This window comes from Juglans microcarpa x Juglans regia, chromosome 5D, assembly GCF_004785595.1.
Source record: "Juglans microcarpa x Juglans regia isolate MS1-56 chromosome 5D, Jm3101_v1.0, whole genome shotgun sequence".
NCBI lineage: Eukaryota > Viridiplantae > Streptophyta > Magnoliopsida > Fagales > Juglandaceae > Juglans > Juglans microcarpa x Juglans regia.
In genome coordinates this window covers 31,362,500-31,379,646 of record NC_054602.1, presented here as the reverse complement: position 1 = coordinate 31,379,646, position 17,147 = coordinate 31,362,500, and the positions used below count along the sequence as shown (strand labels likewise).

The window sequence follows — 17,147 nt, the reverse complement described above, 5'->3', positions numbered from 1 at the left end:
CGTTTTATTTTATTGTTGAAAAGTTGAACGCTCTGAACAGGAATGTCGTTGATTTTGCAAGAGATTGCACTCCCAATTAATTTCCCTTCCCTAAGTTTCGAATATGGGTGGACATACAGAATCCAAAACCTTCTCCAATAAACATGTTGGATGAATCTGTGTGAAGTGGTCGAAAACATGTTCTAGCGTCAATGTGGCAAGAAAAGTGGTAGAAGATCACGTCCGTCATTTCGAGAGTTCTGTTATAGAACTCTAGAGTAGAGATAGGAGCAGTGCATGATTTTTATAAGCAGTCCGAACCCAAAGTGCAAGAAAGATGCGGACTGATGAATCTGTAGTGTAGGTGTGTCGTAAAGATGACGAAGGGAAAACCGAAGACAGGGCATTAATGGACATAAAACCTTGGAGGGTGGATAAGGGTGGATTTGTATGTGTGGTGATCAGAGGACAACAGAAAAGCATAGAGAGAGAGTCGGAGACCGATGGATGGCGAGAGGTTGATGCCGCGCGGCTGGCCCACTGTAAAAGGTTTCGTACTGAGTAATCCCGTCGACGGTGGGCCCCGGTGGCGGTCTGGCCTCTTCCCTTTCGGAAAGCGGCTCGCCAAGAACATCGGGGTGGGGGATTGAGCTTCTTCAACCTTGCAGGTTTTGCATATTTCTAATCAAATTTTGCTCGGAAAAAGGACAAGTACTGAGATATTTCTCTGAAGTAATTTATTTATTTTTAAGAAAAATAATTTATACATAATATTTTTTACAATACTTTATATAACTATATTTTAAATAAGATATATTTTTATAAAACATCTTATAAAAATAACATTATTTTATAAAAATATTCTCATTTTATAATATTATTATACAATATATTATACAATGTGTTATGTGTATATCATTACTCTTATTCTAAATAATTAATTATTTCTAGGGTAGAGCATCTAGTAAGTCCGAGTCGGAATTTCTTAAATTTGATTCTAATTCTAACTTTATTGGAAGTTGAATTTGACATTCGACTCTAACTTGTATATCTTTTAATCGGATTTAGTTTCATAATTATCCTATTTAAAAAAAAAAAATTTGTGAACTTTTGAATTTCAATTTTTAAAACATTACAATCTAAAATTAAATTATTCATTGCTATTTACTTAACTTTACTAAAAACATAACCAAAACTGAAAAACTTAGCTACAAGTTAAACAAAAAACATAACTAAAACTACAACTAATCACTGCCGATTTATAATAGCTTACAAGCCAAATTAAAATATTTAAAAAAAAAAAAACAAATCATTCACTCAAAAAGTAATACAAGCCAAAACTAAAATATAAGTTATATAACCAACAACACAAATTAAAGCCAATTACATATTCTCATTCCAACAACAAACAAAACCAAATATCTAGGGCTTCAAGTTGTGCTAAAACACAACCAGTCTCCCAAATTATCTAACCAACCCATCATCCATCATAATGTTATTTTTTCCCAACTGCAACAACCAATATTTTCTAAGTTCTCATTCCAACAACAAAAGAACCTAACACCAACAAAACAATTTTTTTGTGCCAACCAAATTAAATGTTTCCATTACAAATTTCCAACAAGTTAACAATAAAAGAACCAAACTCTAAGTGTCATTCCAAGTTGTACCTGAAGAAAAAAGGATAAGATTAGTGAAGAAATAAAATAAGTCTACATATTTTTATAAAATTAAGGAAATAAAATTAAACAAACAACAATTACATAATTTCACAAATGCATCTCAAACTCAATCATCTTCATGTAGTATGCTTGTTGTACTACATGAAGATGTTAAAATATAAGAAATTACTATCACAAAATGAAAAAATCAAGATATATAACAAAAACTAAAAAAACAAATTTTGAAATATATTACTTGAGTCTAACTTATAGCTATCCACATCATCAATTGTATATGAATAACTTTGACTCAAACATATAGGAATGAACTTCAACTAGTTTTGTGCACACACAAGAGCCTCTACAGTTCTAAGAGTTATAGAACTTCAAAACGGATCAAGGACACAACCTCATGCGCTAAATGCTTACTCAAATGCTATGGTGATGATCGGAATGACCAAAGATATATCTTGCCATTAGAGCAAGAATTGGATATTTGGTGAAGTTGACATTCCACCAAATTAAAATATCGAAACTCTCTGTATGAACATCAATATCGTCTAACAAATACCGTTCTAGCTTCGACTTGAAATCCAAAACGGTTGATGATTTCCCTGTGAATCCTATTGCTGGAAATTATCAATTATTTCTACCTACATGCTTGGAGGCACCTATACGGAAAAAAAAAAAAAAACAATCTGCATACTTGGAGGCAAGATAAGGCATCTCATGTCAGAGCAAAACTACTCCCTCTGTATGGCCAGATTATATAAATCTATTTTCTTGTGTGTATGTGCACATGTAACTATTGCCTACTCATGTCTTATAGATTACTAAGATAGCAACCACACAATCAGAACCAACATGGCAAGGGGAAATGGAGGGACTTATTGTGGACCATGGTGAACCAAAAATCTAGAATCGTCTTTGGGCTTGCAAGCAAACCCCAAATTTGGAAGCAAAAAAAAAAGCAAAATCAACCAAATTTCAAAAAATGAACCAAAAAGCAACTTACCGTGAATCGGTGGTGAACGAAGAGGGGTAGGAGGGATGGTCGCACTGTAAGAGAAGAGAGAGAAGAGAGAGAACGAGAGACAGTGGGCTGGGAAAAGGTGGCTCAAGCAGAGGGTGAGGTACTTAGGGTTAAGAGTTTTGAAACTTAGAAATCCTTGAAATGAGGTCATGTCGTGGGGTGGAGAAGGAGTCCACAGCGAGAAGCAATGGTGGCCGACGACAAAGGGGCAGGGGCAATGAGATTTCTGAGAGACTAGACTTAGACTCAAGTGAGATGAGGTCGCACCAGGGGTGAAAAAGGACCCAGTGGTGAGGAGCAATGGTGGACGACGACAAGGGACAAGGACAGTGACCGTGTATGAGAAGACTCAAGAGAAAAGGCCAAAAGTGAAACAGTTCTTCTATGAGCAGGTAAGTTGGTGTAGGGAATGCGCATGAATGAGTCTTTGTGCCACGTCAAGTACAACTAAAAAAAAAAAAAGAGATGACAATTGCCCGCAAACTGAACTGGGAAGGTGAAACTCAAACAAACAGAGGTGTTCATTATTCATATAAAAGAATTGCATTTCCTTGTCATTCACTCAAAAACACTGATTTTCGTAACCCATTTCTGAAACCCATTCAAATTTGTTGTTCCTCCGCGACCCGTTCCTCAACTGAGCTGCGTTGCACTCCTCCGCCACCCAAGGTCAGTAATCTCTCAACTTGTTTATCCTTTATGATTCTTTTGTTTCTGTCCAAATGGTTGCGTTTTTGTTTTAAAAATTTATTAATAGATATGATGCTCCTAATTTGTAGTGATTTCCAAAGGTGTTGGTTTTGTTAGTTCATATGGGATTTGATTTTTTTTTTTTTGTCTCGATTAAAGGAATGCTATAGATCTGCGCTGAGAAACGAAACGGTTTCCACATTTTTTTAATTTTTTTTCCAGGAATCCTTATGGAAACATTCCATGTTAATGTTTTGATTTTGACGAGTTTGAATTTAGATTTTTGTTTTCTCAGTTCTATTTTTATTTGAATAATGTGATCCGAATCTTGTATTGTGATCTTACGATAATGGTCATTTTCCTGAGCTGTGGTTGTCATTTATTTATTCTGAGCATTTATTTTCAAAGCTACACTTCCTCCTTTGAACTTGTGATTTTATTTGTAGGCCCTTGGAGATGGTTTGATGACTTTATGCATAGTACAACAGAGTACTTTTTAAGCAGGTCTTGTGAGCTTATCCATTTTGCAATCTTATCATTAGCTATTCTTCTTTTATTTATGTTCCTTATTTTACTTATAAAAAAAAATTTATGTTCCTTATTCTTGGTGTAGTTTTACAAAAACTTCTGCATCCATAAATTTGATATATGTCATTAGAATCATTGTTATGTCAGCTCAAAGAGCCTTATACCTGAACTAGTAGGTTTGATGAGTTTACTAGATTCTCATTACTATTTTCTAGATAGATGGAGAAAGGGAAGGAGCACGTATCTCCTATAATACCTCATACCGCAAATCCATCAACAAAGTATACTTTCATCTACTTTTTTGGTATTAGTCACATGGAAACATCCCCGAGATTTGGTGCATTCATATGGCTTTGCATCTAATACTATTGCCGAATGTTGAGCTTTACTCGATGGCCTTCGAATATGTAAACGTTTGGGGATTCGGGATGTTTTAGTCTAATTGGATTCAGCGGTTGTCATGAATTGGATCGCATCCGGGATTTGTCGACTTTGGTTTCTTTGGGACTTTTGGGAGGAGATTAAAGAGCTTGCAAATGAGATTAATGCACGGTTTAGGCACATTTTTCGGGAAGCAAATATGGTAGCAGATTTTTTGGCAAATGAAGGTTCGCATGGAGTTAACACAGATTTTGTTGGTTCGAAAGTAGTACAAACCCGTTTACAAGGTTTGATTCGTATGGATCGTTTGGGAATTCCTTTTTATTAGAGAGACATGAGGTTTTGTTGTTGAGAGATTGTTTTGTCACCACGGTGTTCCTCTGCGACACATGAGGGTTTTCTAATAAAACTCAGGGTAGGGGTCACTCATAGACATGGGGCCCTGACTCTTTTTTTTTTATATATATATAATAATAATAATAATAATAATAATAATAACAATTAAAACATCCTCGAGATTTTTGACTCTAGTGAAACCCAATTTGGCGAACCAGTGATTACGATTCAAGAAAGTGTACTTGATGATTACATTTTGTTTCATCTCTACTTCATATTGTGGTACTTGATTTTGTTTCATCTCTAGTTTATAACTGCTAAACTTTGTGTTATTATCTTCACAGATGCATCTTGGGGTGGATGGAAGTCAGTTGGATAATGAGGTTGGAGCACAGCTAGATCTTGAGGATTTTGGTTTATGATTTCAAGATCTATTGAGTATATTTTCTCTTTTGGTATTGTGATTGTAAACAATATGTCAGTGAGTGATTGCAATATGTGAATTGTGAGCAAGTGATTGAAAAAAAATGATAAATATTTTGTTATATAAGATTTCTCACTTTCTACAAATGAAAGAAGCTTTTTTGTGGTTCTATAAATCAACATGTGTCCAATGACATATTCTCATAGTACATAACAACATTTCAAATAGTTCCATAACACACAACATTCCAAATAGTTTTGTAATACACAACATTCCAAATAGTCCCTAACATACAATGTACAAAGTTTCCATTAAGTAGGGTTTCATCTTGATTGTATGAAGTACATGTTTATTTGTATGGTAATAAACCAATAGACACGAAGTAGTGTGCATTCATGCCGGATGTATGCTTGTTGTCTTCCAATTTCAACATCTTTGTTGTGGACTTTCAACTCCTTCTTCACAATTCTCATCTTTTCTGAAGCATTTCCCCCTTCCGATGCAAGTCAGCTTTTATCTTTACCAATTGTTTTTCTCTAACTTCACTACTATTTAGGGGTGTAAATTTAAACCGGAAAACCAGTCCGGACCGGACTAGTTGGTCCGGTTTTGAACCGGTCTGGTCCAGAACCGGTTTCTATATTATGAAAATCGGCCAGATCCGATCCGGTTTCAATTCCATAGTTTCTGAAACTGGACCAGACCGGTTGAAAAGAAATATATATATATATAAATTAATTTTATATACTATACAAAATATTTATATATATAAGTTTTATATATAATATATAATTATATATTACATTTTTATATATAATATATATAATTATATATCATATATGAAATAATTTCATATTATAATTTGTTTGATCATATGTTATTAATACAATTATATATAAGATAATGTTATTATAATTTATAAAATAAAAGTTTAATCTTAAAGATGAAAATTTAATTAATCATATGCTTTAAACATAATATATATATTAAATTATTAATAACATTTTATCATAAGAAGTAATACTTTATTATATGTTTTTTATATTTAAAAAAATCAAAAAATCGGACCAGACCGGACCGGTTACACCCCTACTACTATTTGCCCAAGTAAACTTCTAATCCATGATTTAGGCATGCAACCATTAAAAACAAACTTCATGTTAGCAAAGCAAGTTAATTTATATAATTGTTGGCCATCCAACCCCACAAATCATTTGGCTATGAGTTTTAATGGCAAACACATAAGATGCTATTGGTTTATTCTCAAGTGAAATGAACTGTACAAAAAAATGCAAACACACCAGTTCTTTTTCTCTTTGCCACACTGCAAAAAACCAAGTGAAATGAACTGTACAAGAAAATACAAGTATTCGTTGAAATAATTGGTATAAATTATAAGCTATAGAAAATAGCAAGCAAATTGATGTCTTCTGACCTTCAATAATAAAGCACTATAATATTTGGACATAATATGCCCTGCCCATTTATGATGAAAGGGAATGAATTAAAGATGGACTCAGACCAAACCCCAAGTCTCAATTTCCAATAACAACCAAACGGTCCACCACATAATTGTAAAATTACCAAATGGTCCAGGAAATATTGGCTATAAAACTAGAACTTGGTGACAATGATTACTGCATTATAACTTAATACCTGAATTTGTCCTGCATTAATCTAGAAGAGGCCCCTTCTATTATCCTACATCTGTGTATAATTGGGAAAGTCTGAGTGTGAAGTTCAGATGTTTTACATTTCCTTTTTCTCTCATTGTAAAAAAATAAAAAAAATCATTCAGCCAAAAGCTCAAAAGAGGCATACATACCCTGTACCTTCACCTTTGCCTTCCTGAGCATATGGATTGAATTTTTTTACAATATCCTGAGACAAATAAAAGAGGAGGATTGAGTAGAAATAATCCATGTAAAAAACAACTGCAATCAATTTCTTAGTTGTTTAGACTTACTTTGTGTCCCTCAGTGTCATGAACCATAGGCATAGTTCCATATCTCATTGCATACAATTGATTTAGCCCACAGGGCTCAAACCTTGAGGGCATCAATAGTGTGTCACGGTTGATCATTCCAAAACCACAATGAGTTGGTGAAGTCATATCTTGAAGGAACATATAAACCATGAAAAAGAAATTCTAAAATATCCTGCAGTTATCTTATGAGAAATTGGGACATTAAATCCAACCTAGAGCCAAGCAATTGCTACCCAAAAAAAAAATCATATAAAAAACAACTGCAATCAATTGCTCTCATTCAATCTTCAAACATCGGATCCCCAGAGCCAAGCATATAGAAAGCTCGAGCAATGTAAAGGAAGCATGACTTCAACGTGGCGCCAAATTATTTGAAAATCTTATCCAAAGATTCACTTACAAATTGTACATCGTCTTCCATTAATTCTGGAATTGCCGACCGAATCAAGTCGATGCATTTCTGGTAGTCCAGTCTCCCAATAAACCCAATCTACAAAGTTCAATTCTAACAAATAAGAGGGATAATAGAAGTTATGCTACGAAGACTGAGTCTAAGTAGACATTTTTCAGGGTTATGTGATAGACTGATTAGAAAATAGCTAACAAGTAAATAAGAACAAACGGAATCAACCTTAGAGAGAGAGAGAGAGAGAGAGTGTGAGTGAGTGAGTGAGAGAGAGAGAGAGAGAGTACCTTCGTGGGATAGAGATGGCTCTCAGACTCTTGGGTCGCGACACGGAGGAAGGAGGGAGATGGCTCTCGGGCTCTAAACCCATCTTAGCTCTTGGCTGCACTTCAAAGATGGAGGACAGTGAGAATGAAGAACTAATGGAAGAAAGTGAGATGATTTGAATGGAAGAGGGAGATGGAAGAGGGAAGCCGAATGGATAGTTCATGCGAAACGAATCGTTTATTTTCCATGTAGACGTCCATGCGCAATCCCTATGCAAAGTCTCCTACGGATATCATTTTCTAAAGTGAAAAGGGTGTACCAAATGATATAAGGTTGGGGGAGCGGGGGGGGGGGGGGGGTGGGGGGAATCCTAACAATGTTAAACGGCGTTGTTTTACTTGGTCTTTGGCTATGTTGGAAGTTTCCATTGATCAAACGACGTTGTTTTGACTCTGTTTTGGTCCTTTTGAGCTGGGCTGCCAGGGCTTTAGGCTTCTAAACCCTCTCTTTTTTCCCTTAAACCCTATTTTGGTTTTTTTTTCCTAAGCCTTAAACCAAACCCTGAATTAATTTTAATCCTTTTTGTAGCCATAAGTTTTTTTATTTATGGTTTTTATAATTCTTTTCATCACTCAATTTAATTGTTAGTAATGATTATTAACAATTACTATTTAAATAGACTTGTACTTATTGTGTTTAAATAGAATTTATTATATTAGTGTTATCATACATTAGTATTACATGTACTATAGTATTATTATACATTATTATAAATAGACTTGTACTAAGTGTTTAAATAAAATTGTTAGTATTTATACTTGTACTATAGTATTGATTATTGATAATTACATGTTATTATACTATAGGATTACATGTTATTAACTCATTATACTATTTATACTAGTGTCTAACTTATTTCTACGTTATCTATATACTAGACTTAGTATTACATGTTATTATACTAGCGTTATTATACATTAGTATTACATACATGGTAGTAATACTATGATATTTACATATACTAAACTATTATTAGTCAATTTATTCCATTTATATTAATAAGTATATTATTTAATAATAATTAGCTCATACCAAGATATTATTGAATTTAACTATATAAATTCTAGTTATATAACTATACTAGTATATATGATCAATATATAGATAAATACATCTATTTTTATAACATATGTACGATATCAGAGTCAGAGTTGGAGGGTCAGATCGCATTGGAGCCAGAGTCAATCCGGCGACACTTCCGACTCTAACTCCGTTAGTCGAAGCGGAGTCAGATTCGAAGTCAGGTTTTCAAATTTTTTTTCTCAGTCTTTCATATGCAATACTATTCACATGAGCATTTTTATTTTTTTGTTTGATACATTAGGGAAGGGGGGTTGAACCCAAGTTCTCCGTTTTGGAGAAATGGGTCTTGGACCCTTGTGCCATCAGGCTCTTGCCATAAGGTACTGTTCACATGAGCATTGATTTCGCTATTTGTGTATACATGTGCACAGGTTCGTGTGCGTAACATAACTCTAAGGCCTAATTTGAATAATGTCAACTCATCTCATCTAATTATTATAATTTTTATAAATTCTCACATAAAATATAATAAATAATTCAAAAAATAATATTCTAACAACATTTTATTCAACTTTTAATTCTCATCTCAATTCATATCATCTTAACTCATTATCCGAACCGTACTTAACTTTGATTAAATCCTTTTTTTTTTTTTTTTTTTTTTAGCTGTTAGCCACATTTTATTTACAGAAAGTACTTCTCCAGCTTTCTAGACTAGTTTCTTAATGAATCGAATTGGTGGCTGCAGAAGCATTGTACGCTGAGAATTGCATGCGTCAACGAATTGCATGCATCAACATACCAAAGTCTCTTTTTCTCTCTCCCTGCAACTCCATTTTTCTTCAGCTAGCCAGCAAGCCATCCGCCATGGCACCAATTCTCAGCTAGCTCACATTCTCAGTTACCTCTCTCTTCAATGGCTTCTCTCCGATGGCCATGTCTTCCTGGTCTTGCTGCTAATGCGCAGACAGATAGAGAGGGGGGAAGATCTTTGTATTACCATATAAATGTTGATTGCATGTGTTAACAAAACCACAAAACCAAGTTTATACAAAGATTAAGACCTTTGAGACCACCTTTTCACGAAGGAGGTGGTGCAGTGGATCGATGGGTGTTTGTGGAGTGGTGTCCGGCGCTGTTTGAAGTGGCTGGTGGCAGCTTCTGCGCTACCTTGAGACGTAGTTGGGGTGTTTTTCGACAATAAAGAGAGAGAGTCGGGCGGCAGAGTAGGGAGAATGAACTTGAGAAGGTGAAAAATAGGATAAGACGGAAAGGAAATCGGTGATAACGATAAAATATCTATCTGGATTGTGAGATAAAATAGTTTTAGATAAGTTGAATAAATATTATTAAAATATAATTTTTTAATATTATTATTATTTTAAAATTTAAAAAAATTGTAATAATGAAATGATTTTATATCCAAACCATCCATAAGTGACATGGATATTATGGATTGTGTACCCTACGTCAACATAGGTTTGTTGCCATTTTATTAAATTTTGTGGAAGTTATTTTCTTTTATCCTTTTGTTTACTGAAATCTTATTAGAAGATGTATATTACGAATTTTTTGTTAGTTTAAAGTATAAATTTCACAAAATTTTTAACAGTTGAAAATGTAAATTATAATTTTTTGTATCATAGAATACATATTGCAGATAAATAAATAAAAAAGAAAAAAAAACATATTGCAAATAGATATAACTCGTGAAGAAAAATATAATTTTTCCAAGGATAATATATCTTCAGACTTCAGACACATGGCAACTAAGGCCAGGGTAATGGCAATTGAAGGAAAAAAAACAAAAAAACAAAAAACAAAATTATTGGAAAAAGCGACAGTGCATATAAAATTTTGAAATTTCAGCGACAATATTAGCAGCCGCTAAACACACAAGGGGAAGAATACATATAATAAAATATATCATTCATTGATTGGCCAAATTTTGGTACTGCCAGGGGTTGAACTCTGTTGATGTAATGTCAGTCTCATGGACGCTATCAACAGCAGCAGCCCGGTGTTCAGCGTATTTGCCATTGAAACTGTATACTTCCAAGTCACCCCAAGGTGTAGGACTGATTTCACTGGTAAGGTCAAACCATCTTGGAGTGAACTCATGCCCATTAGCCTCTCTGTTTCTCTTTTCACTCCTTTGCCTCTCCTCCAGTCTGAAGAAAGAACAGCCAAACAAAAAAAAGAATAGAATTATTTTCCCCTCTCGGCTAGAAAGAATAAGCACATAATCCATTCACCAATAAAAAACTTCACCCCATGAGTATAGAATTCTCACTCTCTTCCAATAAATTTCAATGAAAACACTTCTATTGAGATCCCATTGTTTCGGTGAGTGGAGAATAGGCAGACTTCAAAAAAAGAAAAACATAAGAAGCATGTTCTCACTCTACAATGGGTAACAGTTGACATAACAGTTCTTGCCATCCTCTGTCCCTAATGTCAATGAATCCCCCCTCCCCCCCGGTTATTTACTTCTGTGTAAGAAAAATGATAGCAACTGGATCCATGTCAATGATGGTCAGTCAATCGCTTAACACACAGAGCACCAAGCATAGTGTAGATGGCCAACAGCGTGCATGTGTTGTGCTAGTCTAAAATCAGAGGACCCAACACATTAGCACAGCACCGCCATTGGCCCATTGGTGAACACTGGTAGACTCCAAATTTTTTTTTTCCTTTTTCTGACAGACAGAGTCCACAATTATCATTAGTAGTCTATAACTATAAATAGTGCTACTATGCCTCCTCAATTTACCCACTTGGTGTGCCCCTAATGCAAACTGCACTTTTTTTTTTTTTTTTACTTTTTATTTCAAACATTTTTTTAAATATGTTTAAACATTTTAAAAAAAATAAAAAAAAACTAATAGTCACTTCCTTAACCACTAAGAAAAAAAATTTAAAAAAAAAAATTAAATGCATGAGCAGTCAAAATGAGGGACAAATTGAAGAGGCATAGTAGCATTATTCATAAACTATTAGTGTGTGTGCGTGTGTGTGTGTGTGTGAGAGAGAGAGAGAGGGGATCTGACCTGCTCTTTTCAAAACCAGCTTGTGATAGGTCACCCTTCTCGAGTGCATATCTATCAGGACGCAGACGAGAATCTGATTTCAATACCTTATTGGGAGCAGTGTCAAAGCTGTTTAACTTGTGTGCAAAATGTGTATACTGGAATTTGTCATTTTCCGGAGCATCAGCAACTCTCCAAGCCTGCAGAATGGAACAGTTGCATAATCCCGAAATTATTTGCATGCCTAGTTCTACCAGAAAAGCTTATGACAAACAACTGCCACATATTAAAAATCATCTCATCGAGCTATATATATGTCATGAGAAAATCTCATGTTAGACTAGGTATCACAATCGACAAATTCTCAAAACCACAACAGAATTGCATGTTAGACTATAAGAGAGCTATGCCTGATTCTTTTTTAAAGATACCGTTTCGTTTCAATTTAATAAACTATATTGTGTGTGTTCCCCGTGCGTGTGCACATGGTTTAAAACATCAAAATTTTGGCAGCACACAAATCGGAATATCAAATTATTTGCATCTAGACAACTTCAATAGCCTTATAAAATATACAGGCAATAAGAACATCATCGCCACCAATAATTATCAATACCTAGAGGCCAAGGCCCAAACTGATGGCCATGGCAACACCAAAAGGATGTTTTTAACTTTTTTGTTTTTTAATAGGTAACAAAAGAATAAAAAGATATATAGCCAATGTTATTAGAGGCAAAACCATTGAAATGACATTAAACCCCACGTTGACACCACCAAAGAATGATCGATATCTGCCTCAATGACTAGCCGTGTTTTCATATCGCTATCTATAACAAGAAACAAGCTCAAGGTCTAGTGAGGCAAGAAGCACCAAAAAGGTGTTACAGCCCACAGACTTTGCACACATACTGCATGGCTAAAGGGGCATACTACTAAAACATTAGCAAGGCATCCATGTAACCAGTCAACTGATAACAAAGAGCCGAGAATATTTTTTTAGATAAGAGCCAGGAATATTTGAAGAGCTAACCTCTTTCAGTTCAGTGCCAGGAAGCGGCTCCCCTTCCAGGTCACAGGGTTGATAACTCATTGACTCATTCCACTTTCCAGTCATCAGAATCTTGGGTTCCTCAGCAGCATTATATACATATCCATCCACTTCGTAGCGACCAGCTCTGCAGAAAATGCCAGTCAAGTTAGGAATGAAAATCAAAGAGCATACATTGAGTGATGAACTACAGATATAATCCCAGTCAAAGAATTCTTAAAGCAACAATCAAGCTTCTATACCGGTCAACCCATCCTGTGTGTATTAAGTGTATCCAGGCATGATTTGGAGAGACTATTAGCACACAGGAAATAAATAATGCAAGTAGGCCCATATGGCATTTCTTGAGAGACACGCTGCTACGGAAGGAGGGAGACAAGCGTACTACTGGCAACAAAAGGAGAAAACAACTCTTGCCTCTTGCATGGAAAACTGTTCACATAAGGCCAGTTTGTAGCATAGACATTCAGTATGCTATATCTGCACTATATGTATGCCAGCAGGAGAAATCAAAACCACTTGAAAGGAAATAAGTCATACCCAAACCAGCCACATGGTTGAAAATACAGCACAACTTTGTCTCCAGTGGTAAAATTCGTCAAGATCATCTCCCCTGGTGAGTCAACCCAAGTTCGCCCAAAGATTAAGTTGTTGACTTTTGTTGGAGGAGGTACCAAACCTAGGACTACACCATCTCTTTTGAGTGTTACTCGTGTCCTGCATCCAAACATGTACTAAAAGTTAAGCAAACTAGTCATGGAGCTTTTTACACAAATTAATATGTTGAGAAGAAGTCATTGCTTAAGATAATGCTAGCTTGATAATAAGAACAAAAAATGTAACCACTATGAAAAGATTTACCCAACAGAATTGTACAAAATACAATCACACATTTCCACTTGACAGTCAAATGGAATATGTTTTCAGTTCCTGGTGAAGTGAAAACTAGGACAATAACTCCCACTTGAACACAAAGTACTCAAGGGGTGATGTTTATACCCAACCTTTTCTTAAAAGCATAGTAAGTACAGTGAAACCAACCTCAAATTTGTTGTAGTAACATGAAGCATTTTATATTATCGAGTTTGACGAACTGGCATAAGATAGTAGAATTTTCAAAACAAAATTATGGCAATATAGCTAACAAAGCAAAGATGCTTACCTTCCAAGAGGATAGATGTCAAGTGAGTTCCCTAAAAATTTGGTTTTCACCTTCGAAGTTATGTCATAAATGAAATGTTCATTCTCAGCATGCCCAGCACTTATTGGAGGGTGATGACTAACCTGAAGGGAAAATTAATTTGTGGAGCATATTAAAACCAGGTAGCATAGACATTGCAGCTCTAACTAGATGAGAATTGAAAAACTACCCGTCACCCATCAATATCCACTCATCAATAATATCCACACATCAATCACAGATTAAAAAACTTCTACTTCCAGAAAGCATCATGACAAAAAAGACTAGATACTCAGAAAACTTACCTGTTCTGCTATAAATGTAATGCCGCCGTGATTAACCATTTCGTAAGTCTCACCAAGGATTGGATTAAATGGCTTCCAGGTTCTTTGGATTGCATAATAGACAGAAATAAACCATGATGCTGCAACCAGTGAAATATAAGTCCCAGATCACACATGCACGTGCACACATTTCCAGAGTGAAATAAGCAAAAGAATGCTTACTTGCATACACCAATCGCATGTAGGGATCCTCACATTCATCTGCCAGATCTAACAGATAGGAGTATTCCATAAGCTGTAATGAGCATTCAAGAATTTTTAATTTTCATCAACAGCATGAAATAAAGAAAAAGCTTCCGGCAATGCAGCTAAAACACAATTAACACAAACCTCCGCCATTTTCTGCAGCATGGACATTGGCTCAAAAATAAGTACCGGAAGTGTCACCAATGATGTGACATCAGCGCCTATATACTTTTGCATCATTTTCCAATAACCATCCTGATCCTATTAAAAAAAACAATGTTGAGAAATGAGATGTATGCCTACACATAACTTACATGAAAAAGACTACTTCTATTAATTCTGTTATTAAATTAACTATCTCATTATTACATCACATAACTATCAATAACACAACTCCATATTTTTTTAGCTGCTTAAAAGGTCTCAAATGCAACAAGGTGCAGCTTTACTTAATATTTCGAAGTTAAACATTACCACATATGAGTTCAACACCATATTTTTTTTAATAAGTTCAACACCATATTATAACCAATGCACTTGGGAATTGGCTCCTCTATTTTCTACTGAATATATGTAAGATAGGACCAGCATAATGCAGAAAGTAGTGTACCTCCTGTCTCCATCTGCCTCTTTTTGCTTCTTCTTCAGAATCTTCAGTGCCTCCTTCCGGATTAACAACTTCCAGGCCTTCATGACCCAGTAACCTGTATAGCATAAGAAAATATCTTGTCAAAATGGGTTCAACGCATGGAACTTGTGTAGTCGATGCACATGGTGAGCTTTTCTACTCACACATTAGCAAACCAAAATGATAAATCCTTTCACCATTATCAGCAAGAACTTATAAAAAGCCAAATCGCAGTACATGAACATGTAAGAAAGAAGGGGCATGAAGTGAAAGGATAAAATAAGGAAACGAACCACAAAGTGTGTGATTCCAAAATAAATAGACATATGATAGTCATTCTCCCATAATACGAGTGCTACTTAAAGCACTCATAAAGTCTATGTAACAATTATTTCAGCTTCAGTTTTTAGGAGCAAGACCTAGGGGGCTCAAGCTGATAGGGGTCACCACTCCCCGTCTCGATTCCTTGCACGTCCAGGATTAGGTACACAAATGATAAAAGAGGCATTCAAACTACTAAGGATTAGCGCTTGTTTAAAAGGCTCTATCAATATTCTTAAATTGTTAACAGTGTAATTATAATAATGAGTACGAAAATGAAATGACCGGCACAGAAAATTCAAGGCACACTACTAAGTTGATCATAGCAAATCAAGTCAAGAATTGAAAGAAAAATAAGAAAATTCTAGCTAAAGATCAAATTAGAGCGATGGTTGTACCCGTTGACTGATTTGGTCATGGCGGAACCGAAATTCGTCAGACTGGCAGCGATAGACGCCAAAAATCCACTACCTTGCTTCCGATCCGTAGAAGCCATTTCAGGAACCCTAGTCACAGCTGCTCCCTCAAAAAACTAGGAGCAGTTAAACAAAGGAACTGCAGAATCAGACAAGATTCAATTTGTGAAGGTTAATAAACTCGCAATGGTAAGTTTGAAAACATTTAAATCAAATTTAACTCATCTAAATTCATTATTATAATTTTTTTAAAATTTTAATACAAAATATAATAAATAATTCAATTCTTTTAAATTTTAAAATAATAATAATATTAAAAAATAATATTTTATTAATATTTTATCATCTCAATTTAATTTTACATCTGAATTTTTCTTTTATAATGTATTTTATAAATTTTTAAGGATGCGTATTAACCAGTAAAAAATTAAAATTGGTGTTATTTTTTCTTTTACGTTTATTCTTTCATTAAAATAATAATAATTAATCAAAGATTCTAAACACTCAAGAATTGTGTACAAGTAATTAAAATACAAAAAGTCTACTTGCACCCGGGGTTTTGGAACCCCCGCGTACCCGAGCCTCCACGTAGACACAAGTGAAACGGTGAGTTTTACTATTGGTTTCTGAAATTCAAAAGAACTCAACAGCGATGGAACCCCACATTTCACCTCGCACGGAATTGAGACATGGAACCCCACAGAACACCCCGCATAGAACACAAGAAGCTTCCCAAGCAAGCCGCCCCACTTGACGATCAAGAGCACCTTCTCGTTCCTTGTGGGCACGGTGTTCGGAGTCCACGTGGCCCAAAACTACGCTGTCCCGAAAATCGGGAAGCTCACTGGCACTGGGCTTCTCATAGCGCAGCACATCGAAGAGACTTACCGCAAGCCTAAGAAGAGGAACGACGATGATTAGTTCCCCTGGTTTTGAGGTCGTTTTCTTCTTGTATTTTTTGGAGGATGGGAATTTGTGGTGGAAGTGATGGTCATTGTTGGTTGGGATATTTCCGATTGTGATACGGAATTTTTTTTATGAGGATTTGAGCAATCTTTTGCCCTTTTTTCTCTTCTGTAAATTTTCCAAATTGATTGCAATTTTTGCAATCAAGTAATATCAAGTAATTATAGTAATATCAAAATAGACTTCTCTCACGTAATTATAGTAATATCAAGTATCTACACAATCATCATCTAAGAAGCAGATGTCCTTGTTCC

The 17,147-nt window shown here is 35.1% G+C and overlaps 2 protein-coding genes and 1 long non-coding RNA gene across 4 annotated transcripts; all 3 read right to left on the bottom strand.

The window, feature by feature from the left end:
• Window positions 1-1,307: 1,307 nt before the first annotated feature.
• On the bottom strand, window positions 1,308-3,031 carry LOC121266117. Its single transcript, XR_005940743.1, has 2 exons — window positions 2,656-3,031; window positions 1,308-1,649 (listed from the first exon to the last, which is right to left on the bottom strand). It is a non-coding gene; the product is annotated as an uncharacterized LOC121266117 (long non-coding RNA).
• Window positions 3,032-6,252: 3,221 nt separating this feature from the next.
• On the bottom strand, window positions 6,253-7,132 carry LOC121266512 (soluble starch synthase 1, chloroplastic/amyloplastic-like). Its single transcript, XM_041170357.1, has 4 exons — window positions 6,999-7,132; window positions 6,858-6,913; window positions 6,689-6,739; window positions 6,253-6,309 (listed from the first exon to the last, which is right to left on the bottom strand). Exons 1-4 carry the CDS (start codon window positions 7,113-7,115, stop codon window positions 6,282-6,284), a joined length of 252 nt encoding a protein of 83 aa, XP_041026291.1. The 5' UTR covers window positions 7,116-7,132; the 3' UTR covers window positions 6,253-6,281.
• Window positions 7,133-10,625: 3,493 nt separating this feature from the next.
• Window positions 10,626-16,115, bottom strand: LOC121266102 (oxysterol-binding protein-related protein 3A-like). Of its 2 annotated transcripts, none has more exons than XM_041169828.1 (10): window positions 15,910-16,115; window positions 15,173-15,266; window positions 14,707-14,823; window positions 14,539-14,611; window positions 14,338-14,456; window positions 14,015-14,136; window positions 13,393-13,569; window positions 12,835-12,979; window positions 11,826-12,004; window positions 10,626-10,946 (listed from the first exon to the last, which is right to left on the bottom strand). In XM_041169828.1, the coding sequence occupies exons 1-10, from the start codon at window positions 16,005-16,007 to the stop codon at window positions 10,706-10,708; spliced, it is 1,365 nt and encodes a 454-aa protein (XP_041025762.1). In that variant the 5' UTR covers window positions 16,008-16,115; the 3' UTR covers window positions 10,626-10,705. The 2 variants fall into 2 exon arrangements, with proteins under 2 accessions (XP_041025762.1, XP_041025763.1); XM_041169829.1 differs by lacking the exon at window positions 10,626-10,946 and adding an exon at window positions 11,346-11,519 and having other exon boundaries at window positions 11,798-12,004; window positions 15,910-16,109.
• Window positions 16,116-17,147: the final 1,032 nt, after the last annotated feature.